The following is a 19144-nucleotide window of genomic DNA, read 5'->3' on the forward strand; positions in this document are numbered from 1 at the left end:
ATGTGTGTGTATGTGATGTTCATTTAAAAAACTAATTATGGTCTCTGGGACAAAAAAAAAAAAGAAAGAATTTTATATGTTGGATGATGTTACTGCTTCAACATATTGAAACTTTTCTTTTTTCTTGTAGGCTTTGAAAAGAGTTGGAAAATCTGTAAATATCCAACAAGTAATGGATCAGTGGACACTACAGATGGGTTATCCTGTCATCACTATCTTGGGAAATGAAACTACAGACAATGTCATAGTGATCTCTCAAGAGCGTTTTGTTTATGATATTGATGCTAAACCCAAGGATCCTGCCCTTGGAGACAGCAGGTACTTACATTCCTCAATTAATATCTTTCAAGAGGTTGGGGTTGTTTAAGTGCTTCATGCATGTACTTTTATGAAGACGGCTTTTTAGACACCTCTGAGCTTTGCTTGGTATCAGTAGCATGTGGTGACCCTTCCATTTGAAATGCAGTAAAGATGAGGCTAGTTAGAAGAACTGAAAAAAGATCATTAGATTAATAGAACAAGATGAGCTTCTAATGTGCCCATTTTCATCCTGACAGTTTCCTCTGTGACTGTCGTACATCTTACATCACACATCTGTTTCCTCTCCTATTCTTTTGATTTTGTCCATGATGTAATTTGGAATGTGGTTGGAAGGTCTGATACTTCTTTTTAAGTAATTCTTTGGAGTGGACCTCTCCGTGTTTATAGATTAAGTATGCAGATGTATCCATGTGTCAGACACGTACCTCACTTGACTACGGAAGCAGTCAAGAGCTGAACTGGACCTCTGAACAAGGCAGGGGATTCCAGCTGTTCCATTTTTGAAGCCAGCTGAACTGGTCCTGTGGGGACCATTATATTGGCTGAAATCAGCAGGCACTTAGGCATCTCTGCCCCTGACCTTTTTCCTGCCTGATGCTATCCTCATCTTACTGTTTAAAGCAGTTTTAGCATCATATTTTAAGGCCAAGAATATAGGAGTAATGCTAGAGAATTACAAGATAGCCTTAGAAGTTTCTGTGTTCACCTATTCATGCTCAGCAGGAAAGAGGGCACACTGTCACCATTGAGTACTCTGTGTCTGTCCAGTAGATTTAAATCATCTAAAGGTAAAATTTAATACAAAATTTGATTGACATATGTGGAGATCATAGAATATTCCTGTTGAGGAAGGCCTAAGAATATAGTTACATTTATTGGGAAATGTTTAGAATTCATTATCCTTTTTCAGAACATAAATGTTACGGAACTCAAACATGTCACAGAGTAAATAGTTGTTTTTCTGGCTCTATTGGAACATGCTAGCAGGGTACTAAGCATCCGTTTACATTCTGGCCTGAAATGAATTCCTTTGTGAAAAGAGATAAAACAATTGAATGTGAACTGTTTGAAGATTTTGTGACTCACAGAGTCACATGAGAGTGGTTACTCAGAAAAACAGAGATTATTAGTTTTTTGATAGATTAAAACAGAGATGTTAATCCCTTTAATTACTTTAGAGACTTTCTTAAATAGATTTGCTGGGTAGGCAGTATTGATTGTAATACTGCTGCTGTAATTCATGAGTAAAGACTACTAGGTATGTAAATATTTTGTAAGGTGGAATATCAGGGGTGATATGACAAGTTGACTGACTGGACACCAGGTGCCCACCAAAGTCGTTCTATCACTCCCCTACTCAGTTGGACAGGGTAGAGAAAATATAATGAATGGCTGGTGGGTTGAGATAAGGACAGGGAGAGATCACTCACCCAGTTACTGTCACAAGCAGAACAGATTTGACTTGGGCAAACATTAATTTGATTTATTACCAATCAAATCAGAGTAGGGTAATGAGAAAATAAAAAGAAATCTTAAAACACCTTTTCAAACCCCTTCCTTCTTCCCAGGCTTCACGTCACTTCCAATTTTCTCTACCTCCTTCCCCCAGGTGGCACAGGGTGGGGAAGTGGGATTGCAGTCAGTTCATCGCGTTGTCTTTGCTGATCCTTCCCCCTCAGGGGAAGACTCCTCACACTCTTCCCCTGCTCCAGTGTGGGGTTCCTCCAATAGGAGACAGTTCTCCATGAACTTCTCCAATGTGAGTCCTTCCCACAGGCTGCAGTTCTTCCCACACTGCTCCAGCATGGATCCCTTCCATGGGTGCAGCCCTTCAGGCACAGACTGCTCCAGCCTGGGTCCCCTGTGAGGCCACCAGTCCTGTAGCAAACCTGCCCCAGTGTGGGCTCCTCTCTCCATGGGGCCACAGGTCCTGCCAGGAGCCTGCTACAGTGTGGGCTTCCCACAGGGTCACAGCCTCCTTTGGGCAACCCCCCGCTTTGGCCTGGGGCCCTCCCTGGGCTTCAGGTGAAATCTGCTCCACCATGGACCTCTATGGGCTACAGAGGCGCAGCTGCCTCGCCATGGGCTGCACCACGGGCTGCAGGGGAATCTCTGCTCTGGTCCCTGGAGCATCTCCTGCCCTCATTCTGCACTGATCTGGGTGTCTGCAGAGCTTTTGTATTCACACATTCTCATTGCTCTCTCCAGCTGCAGTTATGCAGGTTTGGGTTTCTCCCCTTCTTAAATATGTTATCCCAGAGGTGTTACCACCATCACTGATGGGCTCTGCCTTGCCCAGTGGTCTGTCTTGGAGCCAGCAGACATTAGTTCAGCTGGACATGAACGGAGCTTCTGGCAGCTTCTCACAGAAACCAGCTCTGTAGCTCCCCCTGAAACCTTTCCACACAAACCCAGTATAGATGAGAATTAGACTTTATTTTCACTTGTCATTAATTCAGAATTCAAACTGTATGTTGTGATATGTGGAAGGGTAGTGTTTTCTACACCAGCAGGGCAAGTTATACTGACTTTCATTTGTTTAGAGATTTTGTCACAATTATGATTTTTAAACATTGGAAGACAGATTTAATGCTATAGAAAAACACAGCAAAAGATACCAGCTTGAGCCCTGCCAGGAATTTACTGTTCCAACAAGCAGTACAGGAGATACATATAATATACATATAATAATAATAATAATATAGAAAGGATATATATAATATTACAACATATAGATACATATTATATATATCTCCTTTGGCAAGTCTCTTTCCTGTTCTCTTCCCCCTTTGTTTTAGTCTGTGCTTTCATGTCCTGTTAACCACAAATGGGAAGGAAGCCCCTTGTCCAAGGAAGGCTTTACAGATGGGGTGTTTACTTCAGCCAGTTAGATGATGGAGCTAATTTGCCGCTTCACAGTTGAAGGTATTTGAAAGTCATGTTACATAATTATAAATACCAAAGAACAGGAACTGTATATATTTAGCAAAGGGTGAAACTTATCTGTGCCATTCACCTTTCAAAAGTCATCCGTGAATTTATATTTAAGTCCTATGGTTTAGTTATAAATTAGTGAATAGAGTGTTATAACAATGACCATACAATTTGTTGGTGCAATGCCTGCAGTTGCTTGTGGCCTGGTATGCACTATGGCTCTGTGACAGTAAATGTCCTTTCATACCACCAAATTAAGTAGAAGAAGATTGAAATACTGAAAATAAATTTAATCTTTCTGCAAGCAATGACTTAGATTTTTTTTTTTCCTGGTGTTTACATATATATATATATATGTATATATAATTTTTTGGCATTTCTGGTTTTTTATTATTATTTTTTTTTTTTAATTGGAAAAGTCACTATTACTTCAATTATGGTGAAAGCAGTAGATAGGGAAAAATCACAGTAATGTGAAGTCATTTGATAACTCATGATACATTGCCTCGTTTTTTAACATTGCAAGAATTGAAGTTTTTATGACATACTCCGAAGGGGACAGTTTTCCTACAAGTTCACAAAGGAGGGTGATAACTGAAATGGAAACAGTGGGTTGATGGACATTCAACACTAATGCAGTATTCTGACTGATTCTGCAGGTAGGTCAGGAAGTTGGCAAGGGTTTACTGACATTCAGTAAGGCCTGATAGCATGGGTAGATGTTGTGGGAGGCACAGAGGTATATATATACACATATATAATCTCAGCCTGTAGGCTTTGGGAGTGTAACCTATCAGTGGCCTAATTCACAGTCCAGTAAAGTTGGTGCTCATCTCCCCTGTGAGACCCATGAATTAGGCCTTGGATGCATGGCTCCCTGGGGAGCCATAATAGGCACTGTAAATAACGGGGAGGAAATGGTATTTATGCCACATTTAAGGCCATGCTCTTGCAGGGCAAGCAACATTGGCTTCCTTAGGGTAGTTTATCTATGGATTAATCGTGATGATCATTTTAAACCCCATGAAGAGTAAAGCTGCACAAAACACAGAAAAATGTACAGGTCCAGGCCTTTCCAGGTAGTTTATCATCTAAACAGACAACACAATATGCACTGGCAGGCTCTGGGGAAGGTTCTTAAAGCATCCATCTGCCATATAGTCTTTAGTTATCCAGAGGTGGGGCTGTAGTTTGGCATGGCACAGCAATAAACGTCAGTTCTATTGCCTTCAAAGTGATGAGAAGTTTAAACTTCTGCTTCAGACTGTCTCTGGGGAAATTTAACTTTGCTTTACTTTAGAGTCATTTCAGGGTAAGTCTTTCAGATGTATCTGCTGTATAAGAAATGTAAATAAAGAGGCAAGTGAATATTTCAGAACAATTCTATGTCTGTGCTTTATGCTACATATTTATGTAGCAATTAACTGTTAAAAATGAAATGTGAACCATTCAGTGGTTTCTCTCTGAAAGCATATAGAGGGATATAGAAGCAGTAAGCAGATATTTCTATGTGATAAGTGGTAAAAATGAAAACTGTTGATACCTTTGGCAGTGGTTTACTCCTAATCCTGTGTAGTCCATTAGATTGTGTCTTTAATTCTGCTGCAGAAGGGAATGATTACATATAGTTGATTTTCCCACCTTATGTACAGTCAGACTCATTTTCTCTAAAACTGCAGAATAAAATGTGTTTCAAGGGCCATGCATGTATAAACTGCGATTTGTTTGCATAGAATCAACTGTACAGCATGCCAAGCTCTAACAATTGGCCTGAAATTGTAGAGGGTACACAATTTCACTTCTTTGCAAACTGAATACAGATTTTACTTGACACTTGTGCTTCACATGATACATAGTTCTCATTTTATGAGAGAATAAAACTAACATTGACAGGCACTGTTTCTAGGAACGCCATTTCTCAGAAGGGCCAAAATCATGGGCTTTGATTTTAATGTTGAAGACTGTGGCTCATACAATGTTTCAGTAGCAATTTCAGTTTATCCAAGCAAAATTTTAAAACTCCTGTAATTACTGTGTAATTCATATTCTTCCCCTGAATAGCAATGCTTTAGTTATGTGTAGTTTCAATCCTGGACTCCCGTATACCCCTGTGAGAGCAGATTATGCCCTTACATTGTGAGGCTGCAGGAGAGGAGGTGATATTCCATCTGACAGGGTTCAGTGAGTTTCCCTGCTGACAGAGAAAATGATGATTTTAAGGCACTAGTCTCATCCATCATTACAGGAATGGCTCACAGATATGACAAGAAATCTTATGAAAAATAATCTGTGGTCTAGACAATAAACTAATCAGTTCTGATGAAATCCATAAACCTTTTATATACTGTATTGAAGAGCAGACCAAAGCTTTGTGGTTATAGGTTTAAGTTTTGCCTTTAAAAAATATGCAGAGCTTGTCTCTTCAAAAGTGGAAAAATAACCTTTCCAATATTATCAAAATAATTAAGTTCGTGTTGTTGAGGTAGTACTCACTTGTATAGTGTTCTTATCATGCATGCAGTGTCCATAACTAATCTTTGCTTATTTATTATAATCTCCTAAAGGGAAATGTCTTGCTAAGCATTGAACACAGCTAGCTGTGAGGAAAGAGAAAAAAGGAAGAGGTACAAACCAGGATATGGACAGGGTATTCATACATGCTGTAATTTGGTGATCCTCTGTGCTTTCTTTGTGCGGCTGGACTAGGAAAACTTCAGTCTAATGGTGCAAACCAGGGACATGACCAGCAAAACCAGAGCTGTACAGACCCATGGGTCTAACACCATGTAGTAATTACAACAACTGAAAGGCTTTACAATGGGCAGCAGAGCTACCCAGCAGTCACTCCACTCCAAGATGAATGATTAACTGCAGAATTTATTTCCCTTTAAGTCTCTGAATGTCCTACACAAAGCTCATTTATTCAAGCTCTGTGGAAAAAGGGTTTTGCTTGTCCCTTTCCTGATAATTATTTGAATAGTAAAAGCATTGCTGTGTTTTAGTATTGCCATGTGTATCCTTACTTGTATGGCATTATCACTTGGGCAGTGGTGGGGAACATACTCTGCTTGTCAGCTGAGGGGCTGGTTAAACACAACACAAAATGTTAGGAGCACAAAGCGAATGCTCTTAAGTATCTTTAAGATCTTCTTAGAGCAATTGAGGAATAATGTAGCATATGTAGTATTAATTATGTAATAAAAAGGAACATAATATGGACAAATATTGTTCAATAAGCTGAGGAAAAAGGGCTAACAAAGTGTAAATAGAAGAAGAAGTGCTCATTTACTTCCCTGTCTCTGGGAAATAGCCTCTAATCTTCTATTTTCTCATGTCCTTTGAGTGTTTTCTTGTTATGCCTTTCATCTTTACTATACCTGAAACATTGAGCTTATATCAGCATTTCTACTAGAAACAACTTTTGTGTTGCTGCCTAGGGAGCAGATGTGGTATTCTGGTTCATCTTGACTGACCTGAGTGCCTCTATATCAGCTATAATAACGATGAAGGGAATGGGCTCCAGGAGAGGAAGATACCAGTGTATTAGGCACAGAGAAAATGGAATTATCAAGGAATGAGATTAAAAAGCCAAGAATCCTTAGTGGAGCACAGAACTGTGTGTGAACACAGCTGGATATTGATTTAACTAGTTTTTTTTTTGCTGGTCAGGCATGGACTTAAAATATTTGTTCTTGCAGAAGAGTGAAAAAGTGCAGCGAGCTCCTTCTCTTCGTGTGTACACAGGTTGTTAGTAGAGGACAGCTCTATGACACCAATAGATTTTGTCCTTAAATGTGTCTAGGGACAGTCCTTAACCCCAGCAGCCTGAGAGAGGACAGTGCAGGGTGTTGATCCTTCAAACAAGCTGGCAAGAAGGGCTGCTTCTGTGAGTGACCTGGAGGAAGCCTGTCGACCCAGGCACAAGCGGGGGAAGCGCCTTTGATCTGGGGTGCTGGTGTTTGCCAGCCCAATACTTGCACTGCACATTGCTTGCTGCAGTAGGATTTATTTTAGAGGCTGTCTGATCGTTGCATTATTATTAAATCAGAATAGGGAATGCTCTTAAAATTTGTTACTGCACATATCTATGCTGATGTCTCTTAAGCAAGGTTTTGCTGCTAGCAATGAGCTCAGAAATGGCAATTGGAATTTAGCACTTTATTTCCAAAACCATTTCATAGCTTCTATTTGTGAATAAAATCTGGTGCATGGGATACGGGCAGCTTTCGGTGTTAGAACTGTAGAATGCTAAAGCAGACAGAATAGGTGTGGTGGTTTAAACCCATCCATAGGTAACAATGTCTCATTGCTTCCTGTGCAGTGGCAGCACTTGTATTGTGACAGAAGTTAGGCTGACAGGGAGAAGCTGCTGCTGTATTTTATTACCACTGTAGACTGTGTTACTTTCCTTATATTTGCTAGTACTAAGTCTAGGAACTTGCTAGATACCCAAACGAGTTAATTAACTCACATTAATTAAATCAATTTAATGGTAAGCAAAGGAGCATGTACTAGAGGGCAGCACTGTTTTAATTCAGAGTGAGGTGGGGGTTGAAGAATAGAAAGAATCATGGCAGCAGTGCTAGTGCTGGTGGGGAGCTACCTAACATGCAGGAAGAGGGAAAGGGAATGCAGTGTGGCAGGATGCAGACAGGAGCTGTAGTTGAGAGCGTTAAAGTTGTGTAGCTGGAATAGGCAAATACGGAAAAACAGGGGAATGGAGAAAGTGGTTAAGACAGGGATTTTAGTGAAGTAAAGAGCAGATTGTGGAAAGCACAAGCAACATTTGGCAGAGACAAGTATAATGGAAGGGAGGAAGGTGGATCAATGTAATATTTTGTTGGCTTTGTAAAAAACAGATGTAGATTGCTCATTGTAGACCAGAAGATGAAACTACTAACATGCTTCCTTTTTTATCACTTCTTTTTTTTTTTTTTGCTTTCTTAAGTTGCCAATAATGGATGTTTTTGCTTTATCTCTCTGTGAGCCTTCATGCTCAGTAGTAGAATCTCAGATTTTATCGAGGAGATACATTGGTGGAGGACTTTTAGGGAAGTTTACTGAGGAAAGAGAAACTATAGTAGGAATTATATTTTCATCTCTCTTAAATTTGCAGTAGTAAAAATTAGAACTGAACATTGGAATATACTGAGAAATGCTTGGCAGTAAGTCTCTGAGAACAAGTTGGAGGATGGTAGGCATAGCTAAGATGCTATTCATTCCTACTAGTAGGCCTACCTCTTCAGCCCATAAGGCATCCTTCCGCTCTGATGGTGAAATCTCAGATCTGCACTCTGTAGTCAAGCGCCTACGCTCATGGGTAAAGGACAGCACAGAGGTGGGGTTTGCATGATCAACTCCACCTGTGCTATTCTGTAAGGACGTTTTGTACTGTTGTGAAACTGAGCAGAGGATGCCAGAGAGGTAAGAGCCTTTTTTGAAGGGTAAAGAGGCACTGTTAGAATAGACTTAACACTGCTGAAAACCATCATCTTTCTATCCATCTCCGACTCAGCACCCAAAATTGCTTGTCACTTTTGAAAATGAAGCATTTTGTGGTTTAGTGTGAAAAGGTGATGTTAGGCAGAGAGGAGAAAGCATGTACTGACGAAGAATTTGTAGTATTTGTTCTTTGCCTACACTATTTTTCTAAATTTAGTAAGGTACTCTGCTAGCACTGACACTGAAATGAGTCAGTTTTGGAGAGCCCCATAATATTTATAGCAGCCTGATTTAGAACTCATTTTGGTATGAAATGTTCAGCTAAAACTACACAGAACTTTGCAGAAGGTTTAGTAATCTGATAATTATAATCAGATAATTATAGTCAGATAATATTTTATGATTATCAGATAATGCAATTTTTTTTTCTTTACAAATTGGGTAATTTAATTCAAGTTAACCCTTTTAAATTATCTTGTGTCCACCCTTAAAAAAGCAATCAGACTGAAAGAGAGTGGGGTTCATATAGGATGGCCAAAGGCACACATCTGTTTTCTCATGGAATATGCATGCTGTCAGCTTAAGGAAGTCTCACAGTGCAGAGCCACACATGGGTTTTTTTCATGCTAGTGCTGCTGTTACACACTGAAACCTTATCTCTGGAATTTTGTGATTTCATTGCATTTGCATTGTGTTTGACATAAGACTCCTGGAGAATGTAATTTTTTTTTCCCTATTTCAGCTCTAGGACTTATTTATTGCTGAAAATTATTCCAAATATTCTTGTAAAATCCATGAAGAATTAGAATTGTGACAGAGTAAAGGAAAACCATGAAGTACATTGCTGTTAAACATGTTAATCACTGTTCTGGTTACAGATGAATTCCAGTGTCAAAGACTGTACTAAAATACATGCCTCTAAAATATATTTCAGCAATCCTCTATTGGCGCTGAAAATGTTTTCCCCTCCATATCTTTGTATTTAGACACTTATACAGAAAAAACCCAAACAACCCGTGATCTATTCTAGAAATACTCTTAGAAGGACTATCAACAATTATTTTAGAATATACCAATATGATTGCTTTTTTTTAAATGTGAGTTTCTGAATGAAAGCATACATAATAGACAAATCTGAAAAATTAGCAGCTGTATGAGGCAGAACTGCAAAAAAGAGGCTTACTATCAGAAGCAAGTCATCTCAGAAGTGCTAGCATCTGTCACGAGTAGAATATAAACTTCCTAGTCACCCTCTCATGCAATTCTAAGTATTTCTGCAAACTATAAATATTATCAATAGTTTTCTTCATGTATTCAGCTAAGCATGGTTTGTATTCAAAATTATAATAGGCCCGCAATTCCAAATACCTTCCAAATCCCCAGGTTTTTCTTCCCTCTGAAATACATATTAGGTATTTTTAGGTATAACTACATGTCCAATCAGCGGCTTTGAAAACCTCAAAGTAGATAAGTATTAGTAGTTAAAAAGCAAGACTGCTCTACAGATTGATTTCATCTGTGAAGCATCTATTAAGTTCACTTCTATTAGAAACTTGCAGTACTCCTCAAAAACCAACAGATCTGCCGTGGAGCCTATTAAGATCTAACAGGTGGTCAAGCCATTCTCTGCCTGGCAGTACCTATTAGAGCTGACCCCTCTGGGCGGTTTTGGTTGATCAGTTGCTCTGACTGAAAACTTGAATTCTTCCATAGGTAAGGCATTAGTGAGAAAGAAGAAACTGATACAAAAAGCTCTGTTAGGTTTTGACCCTGTTCGATATAGAAGACATGAACATGAAGACCATTAATTTCTGACTCGTGTCTCAGTTGCAGTTATCTGTTTAAGCAATTCCATATGTGTATTACATGACATTCTAATTCAGTTATCTCTGGAGTCTTGGACTAAAAAAATAGTCAGATAGAGCTTCCTAAGGACTATGCTGGAGCACTGTCTTTAATTCACAGTCCACCAAAAGTCCAAATTCTTACCTTTTGTTTGTAAAGGGACTGGAAATGCCTCTGCCCAGCATAGTCCAGAATGATCAGGGAGTAAATACTTCCACAGTCTTTTGCTTTCAGTCTTTGTCAGTCGTGTTATCACTGTTATTAACTTCTTTATCCCCTTTTTCCCCTTAGCTTCCTTTTTTTCATTGACCAGTCTGTTAGATTTGGGTGAGGGCAGAACCCCTAAAACCCCAGAATCCCAACCTTAATACCATTTCCTTTCTTCATTTTGCTCAAGCCAGCAAGCACTTGATATGCATCCCACAAGTAATATGGTGTGGTACACTTCTCCTGCTCTCTTCATTTCCTTATGGCATAACGTGTTGTAGTCAGAAATTGTCTGTCTGCAGGATTTGTGGAAGTCCTGTCCAATTCAGGCACCAGCAAGCTTATTCCAGCAAATAAAACCCAAGTGCTGTCCTTTTCGAATTCAAGTTGGCTAATTCCAACTTCTCACTTGATTAAAAAGTCTGCTGTTTACTTTTTTCATCCCACTTGCACATACGTTCACCAGTGATTATCACCTGTTTCTCGTTGCTTCCACTAAACTTCTTCCTTCTTGCACTAAACTTGTTCTCACTCTGAGAACAAGAATTAAGATCACACTGGGCATATGGAGACAATCAGTAAATGCCTCCGAGCTGTACTCAGTTGATCTCAGTTCCTTCAAATTGTTCTCCTTTATCAATTTTTCATTTTGTATTTATCTTTGCTGCAGAGTTTGTGAAATCTTCCTTTCCTGTCTGCCATCCTCCATGCTGACAGGGTACAAGGAATCCCTTGACACCCTGGCTCAATGTAGGAGGTGTGATACTTGTGAGAGCGGGAATAACATCTTCTGCTGTGTTATGCCTCTGGGTGCAGCCTACAATCACTTTACTGGCATGTATTAAATCTAATGAAATCTCTGTGCTCTTCAGTCTTGTGAGAATGATATTCACAACATGAATATATCATCAACTCCTTATCCATTAAACAGAAATAACACTGTAGAATCACACTTAATAAAACTATGTTATTTCCTGTGATAGTCACATGAGCTTCCCATGGAATCTGAAATATTCTTTTCTGAATGAGATACTATATGTATACTATATGTATAACCTGGGAAAATTTCTGTGATGCTTGTAAGTTATTTTTCCAACACAATCTCTTTAGGAAGTGTGGCTTACAAAATTTTCCCTGGTACTGCTGAGTTACAGTTTGTGTATAATCTCTTTCTGTAGTAAGGAGCTCTAAAGCTGTTGTGCTGTTCAATAGCTTTCACTTGTTTCCCACTGATCACCTTATGTCCCACTGATCACCTTATGTCTATTGGTGCTCTCAGCCTAGGAATAAATGTTTCCAGGTATCACAGCAACAAGGCTTGTAATTTCATAGATTAGTTGAATACACTTTCAGGTTTTCTGTTAAGTTACCTTTAAACTTTACACTATGTTAATATTCAAAATTCACTGAAAACAAAGGCCTTCTTGTTGCGTTGTAGTTTAACCCTAGCCAGGAACTAAGCACCACAAAGCCGCTTACTCACCCACCCGTCTGGTGGGAGGGAGGAGAGAATCAGGAGAGTAAGACTGAGAAAACTCATGAGTAAAGACAGTTTTATAAGTAAAGCAAAAGCTGTGCACACAAGCAAAGCAAAACAAGGAATTCATTCACCACTTCCCATCAGCAAGCAGGTGTTCAGCCATCTCCAGGAAAGCAGGGTTCCATCATGACTAACAGTTACTTGCAAAGATAAATCCCATCTCTCCAAACATATCCCACTTCCTCCTCCTTCCCCCAGTTGTATATACTGAGCATGATGCCATATGGTATGGAATATCCCTTTGTTCAGTTGGGGTCAGCTTTCCTGGGTATGTCCCCTCACAACTTCTTGTGCACCCCCAGCCTGCTCATGGGTAATGTGAGGAGCAGAAAAGGTCTTGACTCTGTGTGAGCACTGCTCAGCAATAACTGGTAAAGCATCCCTCTGTTATCAACACTGTTTCCCACACAAATCCAAAACACAGCCCCATACCAGCTACTATGAAGAAAATTAACCCAGCCAAAACCAGTACACTTTGCTAACGGAAACTGCAGTTGTTTTGGCAAGGAGAACTGCTATACTGATTTAATGTCCAAACTCCAAACCTCACACTATCCTTTAGCGTGTTATCCTTTAGCTCATGCTATCAACTTTCTGTGCCCTTTATTTTCTAATAAGCTTTAAGGTTATAAGCCAGAAACTCTAGTAGCCATGCAGCTAAATGCTTCTTTTACCAGCCAGTATTTGTATATGTCTCTGCAGATCAGCCAAGTATGCAACTGAAGTAAAAATACAAATCTTTAATTCTTCGTTTTCATTTTGTTCTGTAAAGCTTACTTGCTTTCCAAAAGGTCACATTTTCTCACTACTTCGCTTTTGTGTTCTTTTGTCTGTGAAATCCCAATAACATGAATTCATGAGGACGGTAGTCCCTTGGTAAGAAATGCCTCTGTCAGCATCGTAACCTAATCAAGGAATCATCACTGTTTGCAAGGGCCACACCAGGAAGGTGTCTCCTCCTCAGACTCAGTGCTGCTCACCCGAGCATATGTCTCTGTGTACATGAAATTTCAGCATTCTCCTTCTGGAGAGCTGAGAATGAGAAACTAATGCCAAAGAGTCCTTGATCCCTGTTTCTCAGCTTCAAAAGCTCTGAATGTACCAGCCTTTTATCTTCAACTGAATAGACAGAGTTGGCATTTTGGATATTAAATTCTGGTGGTTAAAACAAGGAGGCAGGTGTCTTAAACAGTCAGTTTTACCCTTGCCTTTTTTTTTTTTTAATCCTTCTTGCTTTTAAATTATTTTATGTCTCACTTTATCTCTGCATTAAGTAGTGTTAATCATATCTTTCAATGATATGAAGCCTTAGATTGTTATGTTCTCAGAATACTTTACAACGATTAGTAAGTGTTGCAGATGAGCAGGAAATGGATTCCCATCCCACAGAAATTTTCAACATATCAAAACATTTTCCTGTACTGAATCAGGACAAAAATCAAAGCAGAATTTTTCGGGAAAATTGGTTTAGTTCATTTAAATTCTGCGATTTCAGTACCTTACATTTCAGTTTCACTCATTTTAGCTTCTTCTTTCAATTAACTTGTATTCCCAGCTGAAATTCATTTTGAATCAGCAAACTGGAAGTTTTTATGTAAAACAGTACTGTTTTAAATGCCTGTTTTAAACACTGCACTTGAAAATCTGTGCCAGAGCCTTCTCTTTCTTGCAAGAAGCTTGGTTTGAAAGAATTCCCTTTTTCAGTTAGAAATGAAAAAGTTTCCTCAGGAAATTGTTTAATTGTGGAAGAGAATGTTGTCAACATCGAGTAGATGGAGAGCCCATTTAGTTGCTTGCACAGGTTACTGGTGCCATAGAGGCACCCTCATATAGCTTACTTGACCTTGTGCTGCCACTGTATGGGCAGGAGCCCATGGCAGATACTTCAGGTACCCTACAGCAGCTCATTGGACACCACCTTGCACAACTGAATTTAGCCTAGGAAACTGAGTCACAGAAGACTGATGCTTGAGATTTCACCATTACCAGCCGATGGGTATACAATTTCTGTTTTTTCCATTCTGGGATAATTTTAACAACTCACAATTTCATTTCTCAGCTTAGTAAGCTGTTTGAAGGTATACACAGCTTCTGCTGTTCAGCTTTTCTGAAAGTAGCTCTGTAGATACTTTGCAGTGGGAGGCATTAGGGAAAAAAACAAATCATTTGCCACATTTGACTTGATTGGCTTTGCGTGATGCCATATGGCCTGTGTATCCTCCTCTGTCTCATGTTCTACCTACAATGAAACTGTTCTGTGCTGTTAGCACATTTGAGCAGAGGGCTGTATCTTCTAAGGTCTCTTCCCACCTAAATCTCTCTATGATTTAAGTTCATGATTGCCACTACACTTTAAAATTTTATTATATTAATTATATTATTATGTTATGCTAAGAGGCAGATCACTTAAATTGCTTTTCTACATAGTATTTTAATGTTTCCCCTTATTCTCCTGTCATTAGATGTACTGAAAAAAATAGTATTATTTATCTAAAGTCTGTATGTTGTTCTGTTCTCCTACCTTGTCATGGTCCTTTGATTTCCTAGCTAAGTATATAATCAGACTATTAATAGACATCTTCCGTATCTATATGTATCCAGCCTCTTGTCATTTTAACTGTTCTTTATGTATTTTTGGAGGTCCAGCTTCTTCATTAAAGATTCGTAAAGAAAATAATCTGTACTTGAATAAGATCTCAGTTAAATACACAAAAAGTGAGAAATTAACTGTTGGAGTTCTCATTAGAGGGGGATAGCCCATTAAATTCTTGAGCAGCCTGTGCTCAAGTTTTTCCTATTCAGTCATGTGATAAAGGGCATGGAAGAGTGAGGTGACAGAGTTTTCTGGTAATGTGAGGCTTGTGAGGGAGTTAGAAGAGTAGAAACAAATGTTAATTACCAAGATTACAGAAGTATTCCTCAGTTGATGCAGTGATAAAATGACCAATGAAGTTCAGTGCTGTTAATGAGGTGATAAACGTGGGGAAAACAGTCCTATCTTAGATGCCTAGTGGTGGGTTCTGAAGAAACTGTTCTGTCAGGGAAGACATCATTGAGCTGTGGTAGGTAGTTTTCTGTAAGCATCAGCTCAGTGTTCAGACATAAGCAAGTAAATGAAACAGTAGGGATTAGCAGGAAAGTAACATTAGAAAAAGTATCAAGAGAGTAGAAGAGAAAAGAACTGTGATGTGCTTAATCTGTGGCAGACATGCCTTAAATGCACTGACTCCAAGCCTGGCTTTCTGGATTGGAAAAGAGTATAACAGATATAGAAAAAATACAGAGATGGGCAGTATGAAGGGTGAAGTATAGTTTCTGTATAAAGAACAGCAGGATATATTAGTAATCTTTAACCCAGAGATCTGTAAAAGAAGAAGGATATAGAGAGATGTGATTGTTCACTTCCTCTCCTATACAAAAAGGAGGTAAGCTAAATTCTGCTGTGGTGTTTTAGGTACAGCTGTTCTGTGACTTTATATGAAGCAATCACATTATTTGTATACTATTTATAATGCAACCAAGGATAATAAGCTTCTGAGTATTGAGCAGATACCTCCATTGTTCTGTGAGTAATGAACTAGGAATAGATTAACTTCTATGTTTAGCTTTGAATGCAGGGAAGAAAGGAGAAATGTACTGGAAGAGCATTGTATTCACTGCTGGCAGTGGGTGGAAGCTTGGTGCATCATGGTTACTGGGAAGATGAATCTTGAAAACATATGGGTTTACATCTCAGCAAAAACTTTCAATAATATGAAAAAATAGTTGAAAAGTTGTGCAAAATCTGAAGCTCCAGGAGCCTTGACTTTTCTTTTTTAATGACCATACATCTTTGTTTTTTTTCAGCAGAGGGAATAAAACTTCTACCCTTTTCTGGCTTTTCATAGCTCTTTACACAGAAGCCAATTTATTTTGCCACTGAAAATTCAATATTACTACAACATTACTTTCCATCAGAGGCAGAAGGGTGAGGCATCATGTTTACTTAATACTTTATGACCTCAGAATTCACTCAGGAAGGGATCTCAATTCTTATCTGTTGGAAGTCAAGGCATAAACAAGTACTCATCACAAATACTATCGCTTTCTGTGAGAAAGTATACTAATACGGGCTACATAATCAATACGTAGTGCTCAACACAAAAAAAAACTATATAATCCAAGTAGAACATAATTAGCTAGCTGCTAACATTGCATGTACCTTGGCAGATGCAAGATTGTTATTACTTCATTGAACAAGTCCCTTTGACTATTCTTTAAAATGAATGGAGATGCTAACACACTTTGGTATTATGCATTGAGGTGGTGCTACCAAAAAAAAAGCAACAACAAAAACTCACCAATACATTAGGTTTACTTATGCATATTATCCAAATTTAACTATTTCCCATTAATGGTTTCTCACTTATACATCAATGATAAAATGCTTCTTTATACTACCTTAAACAACATCCCCCTTTCCTACCTCTCTTCAAGACTTTAATGGCTAAACAATATTATTTTCAGCACAGGTCATATTTACCATGTCTGTTCCAATTTTATATATCTCTCCTCATTATCCTTAGAGTTTGTTTCTTAAAGTCCTGAAATAGCCCTTTGTTTCCCTGCAATTAATTGGTCTGCCTTTAGCTCCCTTTTGAGGTGATCATATTTGTATCCAGAGAGACATGTGTGGATCCCTCTGAAGCTCAGCAGCATCTCAAGCAGATTAAACACGCCATTCCATAGCTCCATTTCACCCAGGGGCTGAGTGTTCTACATAAACAGGCATTCAATTCTTGCAGACGTGTTCATGAGGGCAGGAGAACTAAATGGATTGTGTCAAGTTCTGTTGCCCTAGTCACTGGGTCCTCAAGTCTAGGTTATTATTTTCACTGGAACTGGTTTGTCACAGGAGGCAGCTGGAACAGGATACATTTTTCCCTGCTCAAATGCATACACACTAGTGGTGCTCCTAATGTATAAAGAATAAATAAAGGATCTGCACTACTCCTAGACAGAGCAAGAGGAAAACAGGCAACTGAGTCCCTTTTTTCACCATTTCTCTGTAAAATAGAAGAGTGTGATAGAAAAGTGTAAAAAGAGCTTGCTTCTTCCTGTGGAGAACACAGTCCATACAGCTCACTCAGAGATGGTTTGTAGGAAAATTCATCTTAAAAAAATTCGTGAAAGGTCAGCCAGATTCGTCCCCCTCACACACAGTTAAAAGTTAGCCACAGATTCTTCTGCAACACTGGCAGAAGTTTCACCAAGAATGAAGAGGACTGGAAAGAGAAAACATATAACTATACAGAGAAAGCAGCAGTAAATTAGGAAAAAAGGGATTCTGGAGATGTCTATTAAAAGGAAATCTGTGACTCACCTGTTAAATCACTTGGCAAATCAATAACCAAGAGGGTCATATTGGTGGTTCTGGAGAGTGCCAAGAGCATCAGGAGATCTCTCACCCTGGGGAGATGAAAATTAAATCTACCAGTACTGATCTTCCACGTGTAAATCCACACGTTTTCTGAGGATGAGTAGCTGGTGTGGCTTCTGTTCCACAGCTACATCACCTTTCAGAGTGGGATCTGTCCTCATTTCAATAGGATTTACCTAGTTAGAGCTAATATAAAATAATACGAGGTAATATAAAATACTTTGCTGGATAGATATTGAATCTACAGATTATCTTCCTATGAAGTTCTTTCCCAAAATAACAGGTGTCCATGTGTATGTTCATACACAAATACTGGTGTATGTGTATATATATTTTTAAATCACAGGTACATGGGCAGCTCTCCATATCTTTTATTTTTCAGTTTAACTTTTTCAGTATGAGTTATCCCAAGAGTCATAAAAATACCATGCAAATGCAGGTTTTATTTTTTTTCAAATGCCAAAGTTCCTAATCTTTCAAATAACATACAATCCTTACTCTTAATTTAGCCTAATTTTTCTTCATAACAGTTTGCCAGCATCTTTTTCATTCTGGAGAATTCTTTAGAACTGAATGTATTTTTAAAGAGGATTCTATCTCCTAAAAGTTTTTTTTAACAGGCTCTAAAACACTGCTAGTTGTCTAGTAAGTGTGTTTACTAGGATGCAGTCTGGTACATCCTTTTGCAGCATCTCCTCAGTGCCCTTGCCTGTCAAACCCAGAAGTTACTGCAGGACACACACAGCACGTTTTCACCTCGTTACTCCAGTTCATACTCCAGAATATTAGTTGAGCCAACAATGAAGCAAAGTTTTCCAATGACACACTGAAAACTGGAGAAGCTAATGCACTACTAGACTTCCTCTTCTGCTAGCTGTGTTCTGGAGGGGTGGAAATGTCCAGCACAAGGAGTCGGCAGACTGATAAAGGCAGTAGCATTTTCAAATGCCATAGCTTAATTATCCAAAAATGTCTGTCAGACCATGTGCTCATGTGGAGTTTGTCTTCAGAACATGAGCAGATTTAGTAATTTTCCCAGTGTGTCATAATTACAACATTCAGAGAACCCAAAATCACATGGGACCTTTTTATTTTCTCCATATGGCAATAAATGTCATATTTTCCTTCAGTGTCACTCGTAGCTCTTTCAGCTGTGTCGTTTTCCAAGTATCTCCCCCTCTCTACTGAATCACTGCTGTATAGATAAGTGTTTACTGACACACACAGTGCTGTTCCAAGTGCTGCAAACTTCTTTGTGTACGGGGGGCTCTTTGCAAATGGGTGGGGAGCCAGGAGCCAAGTGTGGTAGCAGGGTTGGCAGGACAGGGTTTTTTTTAACCCTACCCCTCACACCCCGAAGCGAGGCCTTGCAAGGCAGCACTGCAATTGTGGCACATTTGAGTGGTGTATGTAGTTCAGTGGAGAAGGCTTCTGGG

The 19144-nt window shown here is 39.0% G+C and overlaps 1 protein-coding gene across 2 annotated transcripts in view; it reads left to right on the plus strand.

The window, feature by feature from the left end:
- Positions 1 to 19144, plus strand: part of TRHDE (thyrotropin releasing hormone degrading enzyme) — a 702876-nt gene that overhangs the window by 140863 nt on the left and 542869 nt on the right. For both annotated transcript variants that reach the window (XR_009963855.1, XM_062613752.1), the window contains exon 9: positions 131 to 318. Coding sequence is in view for 1 of the 2 variants with exons in the window: in XM_062613752.1 (XP_062469736.1) it covers positions 131 to 318 (188 nt within the window). In the remaining variant the exon portion in view is untranslated. The remainder of the gene's footprint in view (positions 1 to 130; positions 319 to 19144) is intronic.

Source organism: Pezoporus occidentalis, unplaced genomic scaffold, assembly GCF_034315485.1.
Source record: "Pezoporus occidentalis ecotype Australia unplaced genomic scaffold, CSIRO_AGI_Poc_V1 ctg17, whole genome shotgun sequence".
Classification (NCBI taxonomy): domain Eukaryota; kingdom Metazoa; phylum Chordata; class Aves; order Psittaciformes; family Psittacidae; genus Pezoporus; species Pezoporus occidentalis.